A 26,770-nucleotide genomic window follows, 5' to 3' on the forward strand; every position below is an offset into this window, starting at 1 on the left:
ATGTGTTTAAGTGTGGTAACAAGTAGCAATAAACCTTACTATACAACATTAGATCAGTAATACAAACTAGAATACATCAATTTATTGCTAACTCATAAATTTACATACAGTAGAATTAGATAATAGCCTCCAATTGCACGCTGTACAGTGCACACCAAATAGCAAATGCGATCAAAACAGATCCCATGAATTTCACAAAAACTATCCACCCCACATTTTAATGAAATGGTTGGATATTAAATTTCACAAGGGATTGTATTTCTTCATATTTGTTGATCTTGTCTTGAAATACCCTCTCAAGAGTCACTCTGTCATGGAATTTCTCAATGACAGGTCCTATTCTGGTTGTTCATTTTCTCTTTCTGGACTTTGAAGCTGCACTCACAGTACTCACAAGCATAATTCCATATCTTCACCAACAACTAGACAGTTAGCTTCATCAAGCTAAAACTTGTTCTGGCTTTTCCATAAGCTCTAAATCTGCTCAGTTGCATGCAGAAAATACTTGTTGTGGGCTTTCTAATATCGATTTTCAACTGTTAGTGGTGTAAAGCATCTCAGAACTCTCACAGCTCCCAGTACATCCCTGAGTTGTCACTACACAAAGCCCATGTAGTTTGGTTGTCACCCAGTAGTATAGCTAAAAATAGCACTGCCGAACATGGAGTCTAACTTTGTCTTCTGCTCTGACTAACATTTAACTTGTCTTCTGTGAACTCTGAACTGTCCTGTTGAAAACCTTGCAATAAGCAATTGCAATGAGTCCTGCTACTGAGTAGAATTGCCACTTGGCGGTTCTTATAAATGTTTGTTTCATAAATGTTACCTATCACAGAATGCTGACATGTTTAGTACAAAAAATGCATATAAACAAAGGAATTAATCACATTATTGAAAACTACAATGGCTTCATGTGTTCTCCAACTTTCTAGACAGGATGTTTTATCTCTGGGAGACTAACAAAAATTAACAATCATTGGCTGAAAGAAACACAATTGAGGTAATAATCCAACATTTGAAATTGGAAAGAAGACAAAGGCAATTTAGCCGACACTCAGTTGAATGAACTAGAATTAAATTGACAATAAAACTGGAAAAAGATATCTGAAAACTTGAACAGGAAATGAAGAAACCTGAGCCTGAAAAAAAAGAGATCTAAGAAGATGAAACAAGAATTCCAAAATGAAGAAGAGAGGCAGGAGAGAAATAAAGAGGGAGAAAGGGAATACTGGCTTAAAATGTCGGAACTAATAATGAAGGATATCTTTGACTCCAATGGAAATTTGGAAGAGGAAAATATATCTGTCCAACCCAGGACCCAGTGGGTAACTGTGCAAACCCTCCTGATGTTTGAGGAAAGGGATGTTGAATTTTTTTGCATTTATAGTTGAACAGATGAGGTGACTGGAAGAAAATTGATCACTGGTCACTGCTCACACAAAGCAGGTTGATTGGCTGAACTCATGATGTTTATGCCAAACTTTCTGATGAAGCTTTTATAAATTATGAGATGGCAAAAAATATTATTCCTGGTGTTCATGAGTTAGTCCTTGAGGTTTGTATGCAGACATTTTGGAACCTCCAGAAATATGCAGTCAGGCATATTTAGGTTTTTACAGCACAAAGCAAATTAATTTTGATCATTAGCTGCACTAAAGGTACAGACCAAATGTAGAACCCGTAAGGACATATTTCTCCTAGATCAATTTAAAAATATACTCCCTTCTTTAGGAAGTGCCCACATAGAAAACCAGAAGGCTCAACTGCCAGACAGGCATCTGAGATGACTGAGGATTATAATTTTGTCCCACAAATCCAAATACTTTTTCTGTCACCCCCACAAAGGATAGAAGATAGGTGAGTGAAAGGTAGGTGAATGGCCATGATTAAGAAAGGACAGCTGGGAACATTCTGGAACCTCCTACTTAGGTCAAAAAGGAAGTTGAGTGTGGGAGTGGTGTCCAAAAGTTGCAGAGACATTCCACTCTTTCCACTTTGGTCAAAACAACTATTGCTACTTCATCTTTCTTTTAAATTCCTCTGTATTGTAAGACTTCACAATGTGAGGATGAAAGCAAATTTTTCCACCAAAGATACACAATGTACATGAACTGTAGCATGAGGCTTATGAGGTGTCACATTGATTTTAACACCAGAAAGAAAGGAAAGGAAGGGAAATGAGAGAGAGAAGGAATTGTATCATTGAATCTTCAACTGTTTTCAGTTGCTAATCCCTTACACTCAAAATATTTGCTGTAACTATACATCTTGCATTCTGTCAGTGTTGTTTTGCTGACTTAGATAATGAATATATTATTATTGTTATTGATGGAAATAAATAAACAGAGAAATCAATTTGGCTGTAATTTCCATATTTATCAAAAAGCAGAATTTACCGCTATAGCATTTGTGGAGGGAGAACCTCAGTTAACATTTCAGGTCTGCAATGTGCACCCAGTTTTGGAATGTTAACTCTATTTCTCTCTCCATTGATGCCATTGGACTTGCTACGAGTTTCCAGCATTTTCTATTCTTTTTATTTTAGATATCCAGCATTCACAGTATTTGCTTCTATAGAATGGATTCTTAATTATCCATCACCCAAACAATTCCAACCTGCTACGATAATCAATGTTAGAAAACTGAATTACATTTCCACCTTATTGGAGTATTGGGGAAGTTAATTTTGAAACTGTAGTATTCACATGATCAATATTGCTATTTCAGCAAATTCTGGAGCAAGGTATAAATTTTGTGCATTAGTGTCTAAATGTAGTGCAAACATTACAATGACTTGTTTATTAAGAGATGCACACTTCTTTTATGTGAAAAGTCATGATTGGAATTTATGTCGTAATGCAGTAATTGATATTGATGTGGAAACCACTTCGATAAACTGACTGAAAATAATCACTACTTCTTATGTAGTTTAGATGATATGGTTTTGATATATCTTCTGATTAATTTTAGTTTCCACGCCCTGCTACTCTTGTTTTTAGATGTCGCAGGATGAGACAGTTTGCAAATATTGTGGTGTCAGTTATCTAATACATCGTGAATTCAAATTAATGGAAGAAAAACTGAAAGGAATGGAAGCAGAAATGGAGTTTTACCGTGAAAGCGTTGAACGTGTAAAAAAGTTGCAAAGAGAGCTTTGTTCAATGAAACAGCACATGGAACAGCTGAAAAATGATAATCAACAGAAGAAGGAAAGGTAAGTACAAAATCTTTGGACATAATTTGTGGCATTAAATGTTGCTTGTATCTAGCATTCCACACATTAGATTTATATTATTTTGGATGTTGTCTTTTTAACATGAGTTAAAAGGCAACCTCCACTCTGTATACCTCTTTGTGATGGCATCAGTACTGCTATTGAGTGACTGGAAGTGCTGTTTTGCAGCATAAAGATCTGTCCTGGTTTATTCTAGTTAGACCAGTTTTTATTGTCCATTCCTAAATGCCCTTGAGAAGGTGGTGGTGAGTTGCTTTCGTGAACTGATGCAGCCTACTGGTGTAGCCACATATACCATACAGTTAAAGGAGGGAGTTCATAGATTTTGACTCCAGTGACAGTGAAGGAATAGTGATATAGTTCCAAATCAGATTGGTTTGTGACTTAGAGAGCAACTTGCAGATGGGGGTATGCCCATGCATTTGCTGTTCTTGCCCTTCTAAGTGGATCAGATTGTGGGTTGAAAGATGCTGTCAAGTTACGGTAGTGCATCTTGTATACAATACACACTTATTGTGGTAGAAGAGAGAATATTTAAGGTGGCAAATGGGTGCTACTAAAGCCGACTGTTTTGTCCTGAAGAACTTTGAGCATCTTGAGTATTATTGAAGCTGAATTCAACCAGGAAGGTGGAGAATATTCTATCATACCTTTCACTTGTGCCTTGTACATAGTAGACATGTTTTGGGGAATCTGGAGGTGAGTCACTCACTGCAGAATTCCCAGCCTCTGATCTGCTTATGCAGCCATTGTATTTATACAGCTGGTCCAGTTCAATTTTTGATCAATGGTAACCTCCATTGTTGATAATGGGGGATTTACTGATGGTAATGCCATTGAATATCAAGAGTCATGGTTAGATTCTCGCATTTTGATGATGATATTACCTAGTACTTATGTGGCATAAATGTTACTGGCCAGTTGTCATCCCAAATCTGAGCAGTTTTCAAATCTCGCCGCCTATGGACAGGTATGTTTCAGTATCTAGGCGAAAGTGAGTACTGCAGATGCTGGAGATTAGAGTCAAGAGTGTGGTGCTGGAAAAGCACAGCAGGTCAGGCAGCATCTGAGGAGCAGGAAAATCGACATTTTTGGGAAAAGCCCTTTAGCTGGATTCCCCGCCCACCAGAGTACTTTACGATTGCATAGCTACATTTGTCTCTATGGGTGAAATCTTATCATCTGGACAATGGCAAGACTTGTGACAGAAAAAGACAAATGCTCTGACAAGGCTCACCTTAACAGTATCTTACTTCATCTTTTATGCTCTTGGCAAGCAGCACTGCATGATCCTTGCTAGCCAGCAGGAAGTTGCCAAATAAGGTGGAATTATTAATTGTTAAATACCTTGTTGATAGGCTAACTTGCCTCATTAATATTCAGCTTTTTATCTTACCAAATGCACTAAACAATTTGAACATTGAGAAAGCTCAACATGGACCCAGAATGATTATCTACCGACTCAGTTCACCACTTGCTTCAAAGGTCCTCCATTTTGTGCATAATCAAACTGCATTGCAGAGGCACAGGCACCAAATACACATGCCCCTCATTCACAGACATTGCCACCAGCTTTTGCTAACCCCTCATGACTATCATGGCACATATCTGATACATTAGCAGGGCACACTGAAAACAGACAGGGATATTGTTGGGATTGGAGGGTTTGAGCTATAGGGAGAGGCTGAATAGGCGAAGGCATTTTTTACTGGAACATTGGAGGCTGACTTTTTTTTTATTGATGAAAATTGATAATGGATGAGAGCATTACTAGCTAGGCCAGCATTCATTGCCCATCCTCAATCGCCTGCATTGCTGCGGGTCCGGAGTCACATGTAGGTTAGACCAGGTAAGAGTGGCAGTTTCCTTCCCTAAAGGGCATTTGTGAACAGGATGGATTTTTCCAACATTGAAAATCAATTCATAGATATTATTAAACTCTTAATTCCAGATTTTTTTATTGAGATAAATGTGAGGTGCGGCATTTTGGAAAGGCAAATCAAGGCAGGACTTATACACTTAATGGTAAGATCCTGGGAAGTCTTGCTGAACAAAGAGATCTTGGAGTACATATTCATAGTTTCTTGAAAGTGGAGTCACAGGTAGATAGGATAGTGAAGAAGGCCTTTGGTAAACTTGCCTTTATTGGTCAGAATATTGAGTACAGGAGTTGGGAGGTCATGTTGCAGCTGTACAGGACATTGGTTAGGCCACTGTTGGAATATTGCGTACAATTCTGGTCTCCTTCCTATTGGAAAGATGTTGTGAAACTTGAAGGTGTTCAGAAAAGATTTACAAGAATGTGTAATAGGCTTAAAGTGAGATGGGAATCATTTATAAGGGGCTTGAGGGGCAACCTTTTCACACAGAGGGATGTGTATGGAACAAGCTGCCAGAAAAAAGTGATGGAGGCAGGTACAATTACAACACAGAAAAGGAATCTGGATGGGTACATGAATAGGAAAGGTTTAGAGGGATATGGTCCAAATGCTGGCAAATAGGACAGATCAGTTTTGGATATCTGATCAGCATGGATGAGTTGGGCCAAAGGGTCTGTTTCCATGCTGTATAACTCTCTGACTTGCATTGCAGGGCAAACTGGCAATTTGCATTGAAAGACTGCAGCAGGGATTCCTTGTGCACATAGACAAAGACCCAGTTCACTGATGAATCAAGCTGCATCTCAGGGCTGTTTACTTCTTCTTCCAGCACTTGCTTACTTAGTCCCAACCTACACACTTGCAGCATCAATGCTTTGCCTTGCCATGTCAAGTAGTGCATTCATGCAACCAGGCAAACTTGCCTTGCTTGTCAGCAATCCACACACAAGGAAGTGTACATCTTACTGCATGGCACAATGCTACGTTAATCTCCAGTTAGCCATGTCTCTACGTCTCAGGGAGTAGGCCTCGTTGAAGTTCATTTGAGGCACCTATAGTCAGGGGGTCCTAGCACAGGACTTCTGCAGGTGATTGGCCACAGTCAAGTGTCCTGTCAGGGTGATCTTGTTGAAGGAAACTGTGTCTCTGCAGTCTGGACAGTGGATCAGAGTCAGTCCGGTGTTTCTGTAGTGGCCAGTCTGAGGGTTAGGCTAACATGGTCGAGAGATGTACAATTATTGTCAGCGGTGTTGGCACTTCTGATCTGGGGCTGTATAGTTTGGTCACTCAAAAGGAATGGGAGTGGTCAGAGGAGAAATGGAGTTCATTCTTGTGGAGAAGAGACTTAGCAAGCTATTCCTTGGGATTGAGGCAGGCCGTAGGGAAAGAGTGATGACAATTGTGAAGGGAGGCAACAATCTGCAACATATGGTACTATATGAAAAAGCATGAAAGGGTTGTGGGTCATGAGGGAGGGGCTTCATCTAAGGTCAGGTACATGCTAGCTTCAAAATCTGGGGGACAATGTATTACCACATGTGGCATGGTCAGCTTATATGGCTTGGGAGGACAGTTGGGCAGGAGCAGGCTCATGTACACAGGTTGGGTGGGTTAATAGGAAAGGCAATCGGCAAAGGGATTTTGATGCTTTAGGTCTCACCGAAATGTTGAGGCTGCATTGATGTAGCTGCATGGGAAGCTGGTCTTTTGACAGATATCTACTGAGTGGTAAGTTATTCTGGGAATATTGTGTGGTACGATGAAGCTGGAAAAAGCTTCCTTGGCCTAGTAGGAAATCTCTCCATAAGACACAATATAACTTTGATTTGGCGAAAAGATAAGATTCAGCCCTATGTGTCTTTAAAGTTATTCTGAAAACAAACCTACAAAAAATTACTTAAATGTGTGCAAATTAGCATCAAAAGCTTCCAAGAATGTTGAAATTGAACATTGTGTCTGGAATAAACAATATGTTCTATGAAACAAAATATAAATGAAATTGGCTCAAAGCTGTTTCTGGTGAAAACTGAATAAATTCACTGTACCCACTGACAGATTGCCATTAGTGGTCAGATATCACTTAATAAAGCAGAAAAGTTTTAAATGTGTGCAGGACAAAGTTTTACAACTGTCTTTTCCACTTAGCAGGTAATAGGTTAATTAAAGAATAGGTGCTGAATCTTGAGCTTCACTTGGAAAGGTAGTTTTGTGCATTTGACAAATGAGCATGCATGCGAACACATATACAAGGAGCAGGAGTCCCTCTAGTCTGTTTATCTATTCAAACAATTATGGCCAATCTGATTGTGATTTGAACTCCCTTTTTAGTCAAAAACCTATCTATTTCTTCCTTAAGAGTGTTCAATGACCCTGCTTCCACTGTTATCTTGGGAAGAGAATTCTATAAAGTTGTAACTCAGAGAAAAAAAATTCTCCTCAGCTCAATCTTAAATGAAAGACCACTTATTTTTAAACTGTGTCCCCCATTTCTTTGTTCTCCCACAGTTGTAACATCCTTTCATCATCAACCCTGTCCAGTCCCCTTGTGTTTCAATAAGGCCACTAATGGATATAACCCAACCAATCTTTTCTAAATGAAGAGAGTAATGCTGTGGACAGTAAATTAGATGAAGCCTCACCAATCCTCTGTACAACTATTGCAAAACACCACTATTTTTAATTTATTTTCCCTTGCATTAAAAGACACTGTTCCATTTGCCTTCCTTATCACTTGTTGTATCTGCATTTTAACTTTCTGTGATTCATCTCCAGGACAGTCTGTACTTAAGAGTTCTGCATCTCTCAATTTAAGTAATATGATGTTTTTCTATTCTTACTGCAAATGGACACATTCACATTTTCCATATTGTCAATCTGCCAAACTTTTGCCCACTCACTTAACATCTTCATCACAATTTACTTTGTAACATCAATAAATTTAATAGTCATTAAATAGTCAATTTCATCCCTTCATGCGAATCATTGATGCCAGTTTTAAATTATTGAGGCCCTAGTGTGATCTTTGAGGCACTCGTCACATCCTGCCAACCCCAAGACAACCCATTAATGTTTACCTTTGCTTCCTATTATTTAACTAATACTCTTTCCATGTTAATTTGTTACCCACATGTGTCACATGTGCTGAGTAATCTTTAATGTAACATTTTATCAAGTGCCTTCTGGAAATCCAGGTACAGTATATCAATTGGATCCCCTTTATCTATGTTGCTTGTCACTTCCTTTAAGAATGCTAATGAATGATGCAAGCATGATGTTCCTACACAATATCATGTTGACTGTCTCAGATTGAGCAAAGATTTTCTGAGTGCCCTGCTACAACTACCTTAATAATAGTCTTTAGCATTTTCTCGATGACAATTCTTGTTTTTGTCTTGAGCTTTCTTGAATATCACAGTCATACTATTTTCCAATCTAAAGGGACCTTTCTAGAATCTAGGGATTTTTTTCTTTGTAAATCAAAATAATGCATCTACTATCTCAGCACTCACTTCTTTTAACACCCTGGCTGAAATCCATCAGGGATAGGGAGCTTGTCAGATTTAACTTAACAGGAATTTTCTCTGTACCCTTTCTGGGTGATTGTAATTGTTGTAGGTCCCTCCCTCCCTTTCACAGTCTAATTCACAATTATTTTTGGGATGTTAGCAAAATACTCTGCAATGAAAACAAATGCACAGTATGTGTTCAGTTCATCTGCCATTTCCTTATTTGGCCTTAATAATTCATCAGACTCTCTCTCTCTGTTTAGAGGACCAACACTAAGTTGATTAGTCTCTGCCGACTCAAATACTTATACAAACTATTACAATTTGATTTAAGTTGTATTTTACTATTTATTTTTATGTTTCTAGCTTTCTGTTGTATTTTGATTTTTCTTCCTTTGCTCTTTTTTACATTATTGCCCAATCTTCTGATTTGCTGTTCAACTTTGTGGAATTAGATTAGATTCCACTATAGTGTGGAAACAGGCCCTTTAGCCCAACAAGTTCACAATGACCCTCCAGAGAGTAACCCCCCTCTCCCAGACCTATTTCTCTCTGACTAATTCACCTAACGCTATGGGCAATTTAGCATGGCCAATTCACATGACCTGCACATCTGCGGAGTTTGCACATTCTCCCCGTGTCTGCGTGGATTTCCCCCGGGTGCTCCGGTTTCCTCCCACAGTCCAAAGATGTGCAGGTCAGGTCATAATGATCACTGTTACTGAGTAGCACCATTACTGAGAGTGTAGCCTGCTTCCTGGATGGCCTGACAACATGCTGCTCTCAAACAAATTGTCCGGTAAACATTCTAGGAACTAATCATTGTCAGTCCAAAACCAATCTGATTTCTCAGTCTAAACACAGATTAACATCACCTATGATTATTGTCGTACCTGTCTCAGAAGCCATCATTATTTCCTATAAGACCATAAGGGCGTAATAAATTGGAGCAGGGTAGGCTGTTCGGCCTCTTAAGACTGCTTCACTGGCTGGTCGGCTATTCCTCATGTCCACTTTCCTGCATTTTTCCCATAACCTTTGATTCCATAACTAATCAAAATTCTATCTATCTCAGCCTTAAATATACACCAGGGCTCTGTCCCCACAGCTCTCTGTGTCAAGGAGTTCCAAAGACACTCCACTGACTGAGAGAAGAAATTCCTCCTCATCTCGTCCTGTACTCCCCATCCTACAATATAGTTGCTTTTAATGATCCCATAAATCACTCCCTTTCTACTCCCTCCCTGACTACCTACCTTTGCTGTTTCTCATCTTGCCCAAACTGATTCTGCACGTTGGTCTCCAGAACTAAGATAGTTTTGGTTGTACCATTGCCAACTTTGTATACTCTGTACATCCTTCTTGTCACACTATGGTCACTAAGTCCATTATTACTTGCTACCTTGCTCTCTCAGACTCAGAGAATCATAGAGCTATACAGCATGGAAACAGATCCTTTGGTTCAACTTGTCCTTGCGACCAGATATCCTAATTTAATCTAGTCCCACCTGTCAGCATTTAGCCCATATCCTTCCAAACCCTTGCTATTCATATACCTATCCAGGTGCCTTTCAAATGTTGTAATTGTACCAACCTCCACCACTTCCTGTGGCAGCTCATTTCATACACGTACCACCCATTGCACGAAAAAGTTGCCCCTTAAATCCCTTTTAAATCTTTCCCATCTCACTTTAAACCTATGTCCTCTAGTTCTGGACTCCACCACCCCAGGGAAAAGACTTTGTCTATTTATCCTGTCCATGCCCCTCATGATTTTATAAACCTCTATAAGGTTACCCCTCAGCCTCCGACGTGCCAGGGAAAACAGCTCCAGCTTATTCAGCCTATTCTTATAGCTCAAACCCTTTGACCTTGGCAACCACCTTGTGAATCTTTTCTGAAGCCTTTAAAGTTTCACAACATCCTTCCTATGTCAGTAAAACACACATAGTATTCCAAAAGTGATCTCTTCCTTGTCTTCTCTGCTTAATTTACCAAATCTTCCCAAACTTGATCACTAACCTACACTATCTATTTCAATGACCTAGTCTGCTGTCCTGATTTGTAAATCACCAGAAAAAAAAACTAGCCCCAGCATGATTTAGGTGAAGACTGTTCCAAAGACATAGCTTAAACGTTTTCCCAGAACTGATGCCAGTGAACCAGGAATTGAAATCCATTTCTCCCACACCAATTTTTGATCCACTCATTAATCTTTCTAATTTTATTTATCCTAAGCTAGTTTGCAGCATGTAAGTTCTAAACATTGACTAAATAATTGTGAAAGTATGCAGCTTTGCAAGTGTAGTGATTATTATTTGTTTAACTCATATAGAATATAAGTTCCCTGATTGGGGCTGTTAATCTGGTCTGATCAGGGAGCCCTAGCTGACAGGTATAAACAGGAGTGTCAGAAGTTCTGTTCACTCTGAGAGCTGGCTCTGAGGGAGCTAGAGCAGTGTCAAGGGCTCTCCACCTGTAAATAAAGGCTGACTTAGTGACAGGATACCAGTCTCTATGGAGTTATTTCAGTGGCGATGAGAAAAATGCACAGTCCTGGAGAAATTTACTCACAACAGTCATCTTTGAGTTGGAGTGAGCATTTATTATGCCATTATTTGGGAAGATTGACTTGTTTTATCCTGCTGTCAAATACTTGGCCCAGCTTGTGGAAAGAATGTTTTCTTTTCTGGGCAGATTACATTGGGAAAAGCAACAAGTAATTCTCCTGACAGTTAGTGGACCCACAGTTTTTTTTTAGTAATTAGGAGCCTAACGTTTCCTAAGGCACTGGATACTAAAACCTTTCAAGAGTTGACAGACTTAGTTAAGGAATATTGTGACCCGAAGCCTCCTCTAATTCTGAGATGCTATCAGTTTTACTTGGCAATTTGAGAACTAGTGAATCCACATTGGGATTTTCGCTCAGTTAATGTCACTGGCAGAGGCATGTGCCTTTGGTTTAACCCTGAGAGGATGCTGAGAGACCATTTGATATTTGGGATTAATGATGTAACCATGCAAAAGTGCTTAGCAGCTAAAGCCCAACAGGACTTCAAACAGGCACTATAACTATAACTGGAAAATGTGGCAAGTGGAACATATGAGTTACAGGGAATGGAAGTGGACAATCTCACCAGGCCGACTCAGCTTCAGGAGCACCACTTGAATGAAGACAAATATATAGCCTCACTCAGGACATGTCCTGAACAGAGGTCAGACCACAACAAAACGCCAAAACAAAGCCAAACAATTAAAGTTTCCTTCAGGATGCAAGCTGGCAAGCCATTGTAAACTGCTGCCAGTACAGAGGAACCTTGATTATCCAGCACTCGATCACCCAAATATCAGATTGTCAGGCAAGATCGTAAAGTCCTGATGCTCGACTGAACTATGCAATTCGATTAACTGAACGAAATACTCCCTGCCCATGTCCTTTGCAGAATTGAGGTTCCTCTGTATTCAGACTTGAGACAGCAAAAGAATCCCATTAGACCTAAATTGAGTAACAGAATTCACAAGCTGGTATCCTGGAGAGTGCACACCCTGGAAAGTCCACCAACATCAAGTTTGGAACAGTTAAATTGCTTAGCAACATCCAAATCAGAACCAGTTAAAATAAAAATCTGGTTAAATGATCACCCAGTTCTAATACTGGCATGGTCATTTTATCAATCACAGAGCCAGTCTTTAACAAAATTTGCTCTGGACTCCAACTGTTACGTTGCGCAAGATTTTGGCTAGATTGAGAACCTATACCAGGGAATCTTTACAGATTAAAGGTACAATATCGATTCTGGTCTCTTATGAGAAACAGCTGGTTCAGTTGCTTTTGATTGTAGTAAAAGGCTCGGGCCCAAACTTAATGGGGCAAAATCAGTTGAGAAAGATTCACCTGGATTGGCTCAACATTTTGAAAATAACTGCCTGAGTGAAGTTGTAGTTAAATACCTGAACATCTTTCAGAAAGATCTGTGTACTATCAAAGGAGCGAAGGCTACCTTATATGTTGACCAAGAAGCAATTCCACAATTCTACAAGGTCTGCCCAGTGCCATTTCCAGAGGCAGGAATCAAAAGGCTGGAAAGCAAAGGAATCATCAAACCAATCCAGTCTGTGGTATGGGCAGCACTGGCTGTACCAATTGTGAAGATCAACGGGTTGGTTCGTCTTTGTGGCAATTTTAAACAAACAGTAAATCACTTTTCACAGCTGGATAAATTCTCAATCCTTCGCATAGACGATGTATATGCGGATCTGGTAGGGAAGCTGTCTTTCACAAAGCCGGTCATATGCCATGTATACTTGTATTTGCGGTTAGATGAGGATTCCTCAAGGTGTTTTACATTTAATACTCATTGTATCAGTATATGAGATTGTCTTTTTGAATATCATCAGCCTGTGCAATTTTTCAACGGACAATACAGAATATGTTACAAGGTCTGCCCCAGGTTACCATTTATCTGGATGACCTGCTAGTAACAAGGAAGATCAATAGGAGCATTTAGAGAACATGGACATAGTCCTTAGACATTTGTCCCAGGCAAGCATATGCCTTAGGAAGGAAAAATGTGTGTTCCAAGCATCCTGCTTGGGCTACAGAATTGACAAGACCTGTTTACATCCGTTGGAAGATAAAGTGAGGGTGATCAAATGTGTCCTGGCTCCCACATCTGTACCAGAGCTTACGTCTTTCCTTGGGCTTGCTATGTTCATGCCAGGTGCCCCCATCTTGGCACCTTTGTATCAAATCTGAAAAAAGGTCAGCCTTGGAAATAATCACATATCCAAGCTATTATTTCAGGGAAGCGAAGAAACAGCTATCATCCTCAAAGATGTTGGCACACTATGATCTGGTATTGACATGTGATGTCTCCACGTATGGCATTGGGGTAGTTTTAGTTTATTGATGGCGATGTGAAGAGGAATGCCCAAAAGCATATGCATGCAGGACTTGGCTAATGTAGAGCGTGAATACGCCCAGACAGAGAAGGAAGGTTTGGTGGGCATATTTGGAGTCAGGAAGTTCCACCAATATTTTTACAAACGTAAATTTGTAATAATAACGGGCCACTGGCCCCTGCTAGGTCTGCTTAAAAAGTACAAGGCAGTGCTACCCATAACTTCAGGCTGTATTCAGCTGTGGGCTGTAATACTAAGTGCATATAACTACCAGTTGGATGTGTTGAGCTTCCTCTTGCTGGCAGACACACCGCTAGTGATTCTGCCACTGGATGAGTCTGTGATGGTTTTAAATTCCCTGGAGACAGGTTCGGTCACAGCTGATAATGTCAAACTTTGGACACAGAAAGATCCAGCCCTTGTAAAACTGAAACAGCTGGCGGTGATAGGGGAAGTCAAAGTGCTGTCAAAACCAGAATTGAAACCTTTTTAGATCAGGAGAGACCATCCAGTAGAGGATGGCATATTACTATGGATATCGAGAATGATTATCCTGAGCAAACGTTGCTGCCAGATTCTGGCTGAACTCCATCAGGGTTATCCAGGGGTTTTCAAAATGAAGATGTTGGTGACAAGTTATACCTGGGTAGCCATGATTGGATGCAGACACAGTTGCAATGTCCAGAGTGCCAATAAGGGCAAAAACTTCCAAGATGCTCGGGGTGGAAGAAGAGAGTCACTGTGAGTCGTGCGCTACCCATATTAGAAGAAGAGTTGGGATTTCAGACTAGTGACCCTATGGATAGAGTCATAGAAATGTACAGCACAGAAACAGACCCTTTGGTCCAACTTGTCCATGCCAACCAGATATTGTAAATTAATGTTGTCCCATTTGCCAGACTTGACCCGTTTCCCTCTAAGCCCTTTGTGGGCGGCACGGTGGCACAGTGGTTAGCACTGCTGCCTCACAGCACCTGAGACCTGGGTTCACTTCCCGACTCAGGTGACTGAGTGTGTGGAGTTTGCACGTTCTCCCCGTGTCTGCGTGGGTTTCCTCCGGGTGCTCCGGTTTCCTCCCACAGTCCAAAGATGTGCGGGTCAGGTGAATTGGCCATGCTAAATTGCCCGTAGTGTTAGGTAAGGGGTAAATGTAGGGGTATGGGTGGGTTTCGCTTCGGCGGGTCGGTGTGGACTTGTTGGGCCGAAGGGCCTGTTTCCACACCGTAAGTGTAATCTAATCTAAAAGTGTAATCTAAAGTGTAATCTAATCTAAAAGCCCTTCCTATTCAAATACCCATCCAGATGCCTTTTAAATGTAACTGTACCAGCCTCCACCACTTTTTTTGGCAGCTCATTCCATACACACACCACCCTCTGTGTAAAAACGTTGCCCCTTAGGTTCCTTTTAAATTTTTCCCCTCTTTCTCTAAGCCTATGCCCTCTTGTTCTTGACTCCTCCACCCCAGGGAAAAGATCTTGTCTATTTACTCCATCCATGCCCTTAATGAATTTATAAACCTCGATAAGGACATCCCTCAGCCTCCAACATTCCAGGGAAAACAGCCCCAGCCTATTCAGCCCTCAAACCCCCAATGGGAAGCCTTCAGAAATGAGATAACAAGAATCCAGAGAAAGCATATTCCGGTCAGGGTGAAAGGGAAGGCTGGTAGGTATAGGGAATGTTGGATAACTAAAAAAATTCTGGGTTTGGTTAAGAAAAAGAAGGTATAGACAGCATAGATCGAGTGAATCCTTAGAAGAGTATAAAGAAAGTAGGAGTATACTTAAGAGGGAAATCAGGAGGGCAAAACGGGGACATGAGATTGCTTTGGCAAATGCAATTAAGGAGAATCCAAAGGGTTTTTCCAAATATATTAAGGGTAAAAGGGTAACCAAGGAGAGAATAGGGCCCCTCAAAGATCAGCAAGGCGGCCTTTGTGTGGAGCCACAGAAAATGGGGGAGATACTAAATGAATATTTTGCACAGATATTTACTGTGGAAAAGGATATGGAAGATATAGACTGTAGGGAAATAGATGGTGATATCTTGCAAAATGTCCAGATTACAGAGGAGGAAGTGCTGAATAAGTTGAAACACATAAAAGTGGTTAAATCCCCAGGACCTGATCAGGTGTACCCGAGAACTCTGTGAGAAGCTAGAGAAGTGATTGCTGGGCCTCTTACTGAGATATTTGTATCATCGATAGTTGCAGGTGAGGTGCCAGAAGACTAGAGGTTGGCAAACATGATGCCACTGTTGAAGAAGGGTGGTAAAGACAAGCCAGGAAACTATAGACTGGTGAGCCTGACCTCGGTGGTGGGCAATTTCTTGGAGGGAAGCTTGAGGGACTGGATGCACATGTATTTGGAAAGGCAAGGACTGATTCGGGATAGTCAACATGGCTTTGTGCGTGGGAAATCATGTCTCACAAACTTGATTGAGTTTTTTGAAGAAGTAACAAAGAAGATTGATGAGGGCAGAGAAGCAGATCTGATCTATATGGACTTCAGTAAGGCGTTCGACAAGGTTCCCCATGGGAGACTAATTAGCAAGGTTAGATCTCATGGAATACAGGGAGAACTAGCCATTTGGATACAGAACTGGCTCAAAGGTAGAAAACAGAGGGTGGTAGTGGAGGGTTGTTTTTCAAACTGGAGGCCTGTGACCAGTGGAGTGCCACAAGGATCGGTGCTGGGCCTTTTACTTTTTGTCATTTACATAAATGGTTTGGATGCGAGCACAAGAGGTACAGTTAGTAAGTTTGCAGATGACACCAAAATTGGAGGTGTAGTGGATAGCGAAGAGGGTTACCTCCGATTACAACAGGATCTGGACCAGATGGGCCAGTGGGCTGAGAAGTGGCAGATGGAGTTTAATTCAGATAAATGCGAGGTGCTACATTTTGGGAAAGCAAATCTTAGCAGGACGTATACACTTAATGGTAAGGTCCTAGGGAGTGTTGCTGAACAAAGAGATCTTGGAGTGCAGGTTTATAGCTCCTTGAATGTGGAGTCGCAGGTAGATAGGATAGTGAAGAAGGTGTTTGGTATGCTTTCCTTTATTTGCCAGAATATTGAGTACAGGAGTTGGGAAGTCATGTTGTGGCTGTATAGGACATTGGTTAGGCCACTTTTGGAATATTGCGTGCAATTCTGATCTCCTTCCTATCGGAAAGATGTTGTGAAACTTGAAAGGAAGGGTTCAGAAAAGATTTACAAAGATGTTGCCAGGGTTGGAGGATCTGAGCTACAGGGAGAGGCTGAACAGACTGGGGCTGTTTTCTCTGGAGCATCAGAGGCTGAGGGGTGACCTTATAGAGGTTTGCAAAATTATGAGGGGCATGGATAAGATAAATAGACAAAGTCTTTTCCCTGGGGTCGGGGAATGCAGAACTAGAGGGCGTAGGTTTAGGGTGAGAGGGGAAAGATATAAAAGAGACCTAAGGGGCAACTTTTTCACACGGAGGGTGGTAAGTGTATGGAATGAGCTGCCAGAGGATGTGGTGGAGGCTGGTATAATTGCAACATTTAAGAGGCATTTGAATGGGTATATGAGTAGGAAGGGTTTAGAGGGATATGGGCCGGGTGCTGGCAGGTGGGACTAGATTGGATTGCGATATCTGGTTGGCATGGACGGGTTGGACTGAAGGGTCTGATCCCATGCTGTACATCTCTATGACTCTATGACTGTATGACAACAACCTTGTAAATCTTTTCTGAACCCTTTCAAATTCCACAACATCCTTCCTGTAGAAGGGAGACCAGAATTGTACACAATATTCCAAAAGTGGCCAATGTCCTGTACTGCCGCAACATGACCTCTCAACTCCTATGCTTGATGGAACTGAACCTGTTCCATTGTTTCATGAAGAGCTTACAAAAACTGAAGCAAAATCAGAGCATTCTTCTAGACCTGTGACCTTATTCGGTATTCATCAGAGAAGAGGTGCTTGTAAGCTGCCTAGAGCTTTAGCGAGTTTTGAGAAGATTTGTAGCTCAGGTAAGGGTTCTGGATGTAGGTTTGCTCGCTGAGCTGTAAGGTCATTTCCAGACATTTCGTCACCCTACTAAGTAACATCTTCAGTAGGCCTCCAGGCAAAGCACTGCTGCTTATTCCTGCTTTCTATTTGTATGTTTGGGTTTCTTTGGGCTGGTGATGTCATTTCAAGTGGTGATGTCATTTCCTGTTCTTTTTCTCAGGGGCTGGTAGGTAGGGTCTAACTCAATGTTGGTTGAGTTCCAGTTGGAATGCCATGTTTCTAGGAATTCTTCTGCATGTCTCTGTTTGGCTTGTCCTAGGATGGATGTGTTGTCCCAGTCGAAGTGTTGTCCTTCCTTATCTGTCTGTAAGGATACTAGTGAGAGAGGGTCATTTTGTGGCTAGTTGATGTTCATATATCCTGGTGGCTAGTTTTCTGCCTGTTTGTCCAATGTAGTGTTTGTTACAGACCTTGCATGGTATTTTGTAAATTACATTAGTTTTGCTTGTTGTCTGTGCAAGGTCTTTAAAGTTCATTAGCTGCTGTTTTAATGTGTTGGTGGGTTTGTGAGCCACCATGTTGCCAAGAGGTCTGAGTAGTCTGGCAGTCATTTCTGAGGTGCCTTTGATGTACGGGAGAGTGGCTTGGTTTCTGGACATGTTTTGTCTGCTTGTCTGGGTTTATTGCTGAGAAATCTGCAGACTGTGTTCGTTGGATTTTGTTGGAAGATTTTGTTTATACTGTGAGATCTATGACAAAGGGTAACTATCGAAAGGCATTAACTTGCTTAATTAGGCTTAAAATAATAAAGGATTGATTGTACATTAAAAAGATTCAGAGATGGAAATCTTAGAGGGCAGATTTGGAGGAGACGGGTCTTTACACAGATTGTTACTTTTAGAAACTGATAGATAGCTATTAGCATCTGGACAAAAACGAACTGAGAACATTGTTGCTAAGTTTGTGGATGACATAAAGATAGGTTGAAGGACCAGGTGTGTTGAGGAAGTGGGGAGGCTGTAGAAGGCTTTGGACAGGCTAGACTAGTGGGCAAAGAAGCAGCAGATGGAATACAGTCAGAGTCCTACATAGCTAAAACAGCTTCTGAAACTTTAATGTCACGTAGGATTAAGCTACCTTTTGGAGCAATGAGGTGGATGCTTTATTTGGCAGAGTGCCATCCAAGTCTTTGAATTAAGGGAAAACTGCCTGTCATTATCTTCTTGGTGAATGCTATGATTAAAAGCCCTTTGTGAACATTCAAAAGGAAAAGACCAACATGCTCATCCATCCTCATCTTATCCATTAGATGGGTCAATCTTGCGCACGACTATTAGCCATCCTTAAGGTTCTTGAATCAAGATGACAAAAAGCAAAACAAAATAAGCTCTTGCTAGACTCATGGAAAATTCATGAAAATTTCTCCTTGATTATATACAAAGATTTTTAAGCTTGCTCCTGGAAACCCTTGAATGTATTCTAATGTCTTAAGACATTTTGATTAATTACAAAAATTGCTGTGCTTGGTTTTACCTTTTGGATGGTTTTTGTGAAGTAAATGGTTTCTAAGTACTTATAATTAGGTTTCCAAATACCTACAATTACACTTTGCCTCTCTTGTAAAATTTTAGTTGAAAAATTGAATTACAAAAGTGATATGATCATTAAAATCCAATGATATTTGTCTTGTCAATTCGTACAGACTAAACCACTGAAAAAGACAAGATAAGAAAGCCATAGGCTGTGTGAACGCTATAATTATGTTATCACTGAAAAGGTGCAATATAACAAGAAACAATGCATTCAAATCGATTGGGTCACCAAGTGTTCTTTTAAAGCATTTGTAAGAACATTCATAAAAAGCAAAAGACAAGCTGTTTACTGAGATGATAAAAGAATAGGTGTGCTTTGTTTAGAGATAAGAACACTGGTTTTACTTTCAACCTTTAGTGTCTGTTCAATATTTTAATTGGGTCCAAATGTATGATCATTTTAAATAACTATTATCTCTAAGCTGAATCTATTTAATGCCTTTGAATATTTGTTCTTCATGTATTTGAGGAGCTGTAAAATTTACAGTTCATTTCTGACAGACTTTTTTTAAACAAGAGGCTTGTGTGTGTATGGAACGAGCTATAGAAGAGAACCCTTTTGTCCAACTTGTCCCAGCAACCAGACGTCCCATCTTACCTAGTCCCATTTGCTAACATTTGGCCCATATCCCTCTAAACCCTTACTATTCATATACCCATTCAGACATCTTTTAAATGTTTGAATTGTACCCACTTCCACCACATCCTCTGGTAGCTCATTCTATACATGCGCCACACTCTGCACCTCATTCTGCGATTCTGGGGCATATTTATCAACAGATTAGCAGGAGGTTGGTTGCACTAAGTTTGTAAATACACGATTTGGAGGTGTCAGTGTTGGACTGGAGTGTACAAACTTAAAAATCACACAACACCAGATTATAGTCCAACAGGTTTACTTGGAAGCACTAGGTTATGAAGGAGCCTGGCGTTGTGTGATTTTTAACTTCGTAAGCTCACAGTTTGATGAAAATGATGGATTTAGAAACAGCACCCTGTTTAAACATCTTCAATTATATATGCAGCTATTTTTGAATTTCCATTTTGGGAGGAGTAGATTAACAGTGCCACTTTGATTGAAGGGTGCCCTGAGTTTAAAGAAGTGGGCTAACTTTCCATTCACACGGACCACGTTTCTAAAATTAGATAGAGATTTTCTTGCAGGAATTTGACAGAACAGAGTCAATGGGCTTGTCTAAGAAGTGACCTAATAGAGGTTTTTTTTTAATTGTTAAGGTATTCCAGTAGTCATGATTTGGAGGTGCTGGTGTTGGACTGTGATGAACAAAGTTAAAAATCACCCAACACCAGCTTATGCAGATTAGGAATGAGTTACACGGGTGTTAATACCTATCTTTTCTAAAAGTTAAGTGCTTTTGGAGTATTTTATTCCTTGGTCACTTTACAACTACATCTTAGTAATAGTGACTAGATAAAACTTGTTTTTCTCTTTTTGTGCCACTAATTTAATGATTGTATTAAGAATACCCTCATGCATTCAAATATTGCCTTTAAGGAAGCAATAACATGTTAAAACTAATGAAGTCTTCGTTGCTAAAACTATATACAGAGAAACCTCTACTATTCGAACATCAATTATCGGAATTTCGGATTATCTGAACAAAATCTCAAGGTCCCATAAAAACAGCATTAGGCAACTTGACATACAGTTATTAGTCAAATGACATTATGGCATGCATTGCTGGATAACTGAGGCATGTTTGGATAACCAGCACTCATAAATTACTGCTTGTTTACGATTAGATCAGTTATCCGAACAAAATATTCCCCATCCTTATCAGTTTAGATAATCAAGGTTGTTCTATAACAGTTACTAAACATTCTATTCCTTCCAGATATAATCTGCTTTACTTTTTCATTATGCTCTTGTCTTGTGCAGAATTGACTTACTCTTCTAAACGAGCAGGAAAATCAATGCTTCGAGCAGGCACCCTTCATCAGGGCTCCTGCCTGAAAGATTCCTGATGAAGGGATCCGCCTAAACTGTTGATTTTCCTGCTCCACTGATGCTGCCTGACCCGCTGTGCTTTTCCAGCACCACTCTAATCCTGACCCTAATCTCTAACATCTGCAGTCCTTGCTTTCGCCTTACTCTTCTAAACAACTAACCCATAGATTTTCATCGACTTTTTTTCAGCAACTGGCAATTCACTGAGGAATAGAGTAGCATTTTCCCAATTATTCCAGGCTTTTCATGCGAGCTCAATGTTTCACCTGAATCACTGAATGATTGTTTTAAAAACCTATTTGAAGCATTTAAATACAATCTGTTTTGGACAATAAAACTGCATCAGCATTTTTGCATATTATAAAACAAATGATAAATTTGTTTCCTTTAATTAATGTGAATGTTTCCAGATTTTTATATTATCCTAGTTACAGCTGTCTGTGCTCAATCCTTTACAAATGCCCAAATTCACTTGGAATGATTTTCTGTCCATATCCTTTATTCAAATTCCTACAGCTGCATAGCCCTGTGGAAAGCTATTTTATATTTATTTTTTTCAACCTTATTGTGGTTGTGATTTACCAACTAAAATGTAAGGACAATAAGTGAAAGTATTAAAACTACTAAGTTATTGTGAGATTTTGTTTGTTGGGAACTTAAGGTTAATGGACTCAACCAAGATTGTGAAATACTCATGCCTGTGAAATTGTTTGAATTTAAATTTAAGAGCTGATGTCCCTGCAGGTGGGCTTTATGCAGACACTCTGAATCAACAATGAAATCATTCTTTTAGTAAAAGAAAGTTATTATGACCCATCAAAACTAACATAATGACACTGAGCACTCTCACCAAAGGAATAGCAAAGAAATGTTTTTAGGAATTAAATAGACAAGTGGTGGAAAGAATAACTTGGACAGAAGTTTAGTTTACCTTTTAAACATATTATAAAAGTTTTTTTATGGTTTTGTGTGCCTTTTAGCTCCACCAGATGTCACACGTAATCTTTAGTTTGACCTGAATTGGTTTATGTATGTTATTCTAACTGTTTGGCTTGGTTGATAATTTCTTCTTTAGTCATCGTAAGTGCTTAGATATTTCTAATCGGGTCGCCTTTTTATGCTATCATCATCATTATGTTTAGCAAATTGGTCCCTGTGTTTACATTGTTGGGCCCAAGAACTGCCATTCTGAAGCAGTTCCTAACAATTTTATTATTATCAGAAGCTGATCTTAATAGTGATCAAAATTTTTGAATATTGCTAAAAAAAGATACATTTTTTAAAAACTTTTCATCTTGAACCCGCAAGATGACATATTGCAATGCAATCGTGACTGACAATCCTAAATTGGTTGCCAACATTATTCTTCACACATTTAGCATTATTCAGCAAATGTTGTGCAATTGGAGAATTGTAGAAAATATTGTACTCTTAACGTTGTGTGTTTTGCAAGTATTTTAAGTCTCCTTTGAAACCACATGTGTAGCTTCTCCTTTGGAGAAAGTGAGCACTGCAGATACAGCAGATCAGAGTCAGAGTGTGATGCTGGAATAGCGCAGTCAGGCAGCATCTGAGGAGCAGGAAAGTCAACGTTTCGGCTTAAGCTTCTCCTTTGTCCACTCTGCTTGTTACTTAGTGAAACACAATTTCTCTTTTGTAACACCATGCTGATTCTACCTGGTTATATTATAATTTTGTAAGTGTCCTTTTATTGCCTATTTTATGATGGATTGTAGCATTTTTACCATGTCAGATGTTAAGATAACTGGCCTACAGTTTTCTCCTTTCTGTTGCCATGGTTTCTTCAACAGACATGTTACTAATGTCATTTTTCAATCCATGAGGGCCTTTCCAGAGTCCATAGTTTTTTTTGCAATCAAGTTTCACTTAGTACTACATTTTCCATTTCCATCAGATTTGTTTTCTGGCTGCATTTTGTTCCATTGATGTTTGAAAGCCAAAGAAGACAAGATGTTCTGGGACAAGCAACCTCAATAAACGAGCAATCAGAAGCTAACAGGAAGCACTGAGACAATTTACAATTAAATCAACTGGTGCACATTGAATCAAACCCTTATCAAGAGGACGGAACCTGAAATTTGTTCCAAACATTTCAGGCAAAAATGCTGAGGGAAAAGACATAGTCATTGATTTCAGATGTTTAAGACCTAATAAGGTGGTAGTCTGTTATGGACCAGGCCAGACCCCCTCAAAGAAAGCAGCCCAGACCCTAACTTTGCTAGTTGTTTTAAGCAGGTGTAAGCAGATATTCCAGGAGGGATGCAGCAGGTCCATCCACTTAGTTTTAACAAAACAGAATTTATTTACAAAATTACCGATTGAAACACAAACAAAAGAGAACAGAATAAAGAATAATATAACCTATCCGAAAACCAAACAGACTATCACAACTTAATGATACTGTTCCAACTACTTGGAACAATTATCATAAACACCCTTTGGCAAAAAAGGAAAAATCAAACACAGGGTGTTACAAAGGGGAGAGAGTGAGAGAGATGGCAGAGAGATTTAGCATGGAACACATTCTTCCATGTAGCTGTCTCTTTGCCCAGAAACCTCAAAACTGACTGACTGCATTCTCTGAACAGCCAGATTGCTAAAACCAAACCAAACCAAACCAGGGAAAAGCTGAGCTGGGAGAATTACCCGCTCGCCTTTCATTGTACAAGTGTTTTTTAAACTTAAAAGTCTTTTGACTGAGGCAGTGTCTATCTGTTAGCTATAATGAAATTGGCCCTAAAACCCATCTAAGCCAGATCTCTCGGCAACTCTGTGTTTATGACCCCTCTGATAAAAAAAACCCAAGGACAATATAACCTTATTAATGGAGCAACATTGTCACAAGTCAAATAGTTACAACGTGCATAGTCAGGATCAGAAATATGTGTAATTGTTTGGTACTTCTTAATTCTATGCTCACACCGTGTAGGTTAAAAAATGCTCCCCAATGATGGCTGTTCAGTCATTCGCAGGCTGCCCTACACTATTGTGTCTTCATTCCATGAGGAATCACTCTATATCTTGAGCTGCTTGCAATTGTCCAATCAATTTAAAGTTTGTGAAATGAATGTATGGATGATAATTATGAAAAGAAAAGTGATATGAGATGAATGGCACTTGTGCATGAGATTAGTTTATTAGAGGGACATTTATGTAGATTTTGTTTCAATCTGTCTATGACATCCACAATACGAATTAAGTGATAAGGTGAGGTTGAGCCTCAGGAAATGAATGTGGGTGTAGTTAATGGCTTGTCGTGCTTGATGCACCATTTTTGAAGATCAGTGTTTTCCACAAAATCTTGTTACCATGCTTCTTAATTAGGAACTTAGAATGTCTGCTCAATTCACCTGCTTCAGTACAGTTGTCAGCATGCCATAGATGCATCCTGAACATTTATCAATTTGTTCAGGCAAATTTCTTGGAATCTGAGGTGAGAGTTGAGTAAACAGAAACCACCAAAGATTCAAGACCATCCAAGGACTTTGGTATGCCCAACACCCTTCTACTTAATATTACATGCCGTATTATGCAATAAAGTTACCAGAAACTCAACAGGTAACAACATCAGGGTGGATTGTAGGTTAGAAAAAAGTATCTTTCAACTTGAAGTGACTGACTAGCACGGTTAAGATGCATCACAGTAGTAGCAGCTATGCAGTTGGCAAGTCATATTTCAACATCTAGTTAAAAAGTTCCCAGTGAAAATCTTACAAGTAGTGTTGTGAGATGGATTGTGGACTTTGGAGAAAGTGAGGATTGCAGATGCTGGAGATCAGAGTTGAAAAGTGTGGCGCTGGAAAAGAAAAGCAGGTCAGGCCTCATTCGAGGAGCAGGAGAATCGGCATTTGCCTGAAACATCAATTCTTCTGCTCCTCGGATAGTGGACTTTGACAAGGTGGAGTTAAAGTTGTGGCTCAAACTTGATGTTTGGACTAAAATGTCCAATATGAGAGCCAGGTTATCCTTAGCAATTCAGGAAGGGAGACTGGGGGAGGAAGGACACAGGATAAGATAACCAAGAAAATAGTGCAGTGGGAAAAAAAAACTCATAAATGGGCTGCCTTCCAGCCCATGTGCATTAGCATATAAGCATTTATAAAGATTTCAAAAAGGAAAAAAAAAGTATACGTTATAAAGCAATGAATAGGGCAGCACGATGCTCAGTGGTTAGCACTGTTGCCTCAGTGCCAGGGATCTGGGTTCAATTCTACCCTCGGGCAATTGTCCAATGTAAAATCTGTCTCTGTGGAGTTTACACATTTTCCCTGTGTCTGTGTGGGTTTCCTCTGGGTGCTGCAGTCTCCCCTCACGGTCCAAAGGTTTGCAGGCTGGTCGATTGGCCATGCTAAATTGCCCATAGTATCCAGGAATATGCAGGCTAGGTGGATTAGCAATGGGAAATGCAGAGTTTTCGATAGGAGGGATGGGTCTGATTGGGACGCTTTTTGGAGAGTTGATGTGGACTTGATGGACCGAATAGCCTGCTTCCACACCACAGAGATTCAGTGATGCTATGATAATGCACTGGTGTTAAAAATAGTACCAATGCATTTTGTAATTGTAAACATGTTTAAAATGTGTTCAATAATATAAACAATTTTTACATTTGTTTGCAAAGTTTATTGTAAGAAAAAGGTATTTATTGGGCTGAAAATTTGTTTTGATTCTCTATCTTGTCTGGTGTAAAAATATGGCTTTTATCTTTCACTTTTCAGTTTGAATTTCTTGAGTTTAGAACTTGCAACTAAGCAGAAAGAATTGGAGGGCATGAATTTGAAAATGGAAGACAATTGGAGTCAGCTAATAGTAGTTCAGAACACATCAAAACTTTGCAGGTAAGGAACCCATTAAAATCACACACAGATACAACTGAATAATTGGAAAGGAAAAATGCATGGAAACACCTGCATGGAGCATATATGGAATGCAAAATTGAAAGATTTTACATTTAATAAAGAATCAGGATGGCATGACAGGAAAACTCAACAGATGTTTAACAACTGTTTGGAAACATTAAAATAATTTTTATGCTCTCACATGTTTGCAGATTTTCTTGTTTACATTTAAGAAAGGGAATCGAACAAAGCAGGTGATGCCTTCCATGCTTATGACATCAGTACAAATAATTAAAGATGGTAATTTCCCTAACCAAGTCAAAGTCATCATCGAGATTATGGCTGGTCTAACTTATTGAGAGACAGACAACATCTTTCTTCGTGTATTGTCCAATATAATATAAGTTCTGTTGATGTAGGAGTGCTGAATTGTTTCAGGTTGGCTGTTAAACTGATTGAGATTGCAAAGGGACTGAATGAGCACCATGTTCTAATCCGTTCAGAGTAATTTAATGGAGAGGATTCTGGATTTAAACTGAATTAATATCACAATATCTTATTTCACAGGGAAAGAACAAAACAACAAGCACACATCATAGAGCAGACATCCACTTTCCTTCAGGGGATAAAGATTGAACTGGCAGTGCTTAGAGAAGATGTGCGAAGCAACTTGGCAATATGGGAACCTTTCAGCAAAGCACTGACACAATGCCTGGAGGCCACTGGAGATGCTGTACAGATGGGTGAGTATAACTCTCTTCTGGGAGTTGAAACATAAATATGGTTCATAGGTTTTACAAAGAATGATGGCATTCTATATGTACATTAAATTTATAAAGTTTTAATG

General features: G+C 39.7%; 1 protein-coding gene across 1 annotated transcript in view; it reads left to right on the plus strand.

Moving 5' to 3' along the window:
* lekr1 (leucine, glutamate and lysine rich 1) overlaps positions 1 to 26,770 on the plus strand; it is a 213,687-nt gene that overhangs the window by 103,616 nt on the left and 83,301 nt on the right. Inside the window, exons 3-5 of the mRNA XM_060833918.1 lie at positions 3,000 to 3,214; positions 25,804 to 25,923; positions 26,491 to 26,666. Of these exons, the coding sequence (XP_060689901.1) occupies positions 3,000 to 3,214; positions 25,804 to 25,923; positions 26,491 to 26,666 (511 nt within the window). The remainder of the gene's footprint in view (positions 1 to 2,999; positions 3,215 to 25,803; positions 25,924 to 26,490; positions 26,667 to 26,770) is intronic.

Source organism: Hemiscyllium ocellatum, chromosome 13 (genome assembly GCF_020745735.1).
Source record: "Hemiscyllium ocellatum isolate sHemOce1 chromosome 13, sHemOce1.pat.X.cur, whole genome shotgun sequence".
Taxonomy (NCBI): domain Eukaryota; kingdom Metazoa; phylum Chordata; class Chondrichthyes; order Orectolobiformes; family Hemiscylliidae; genus Hemiscyllium; species Hemiscyllium ocellatum.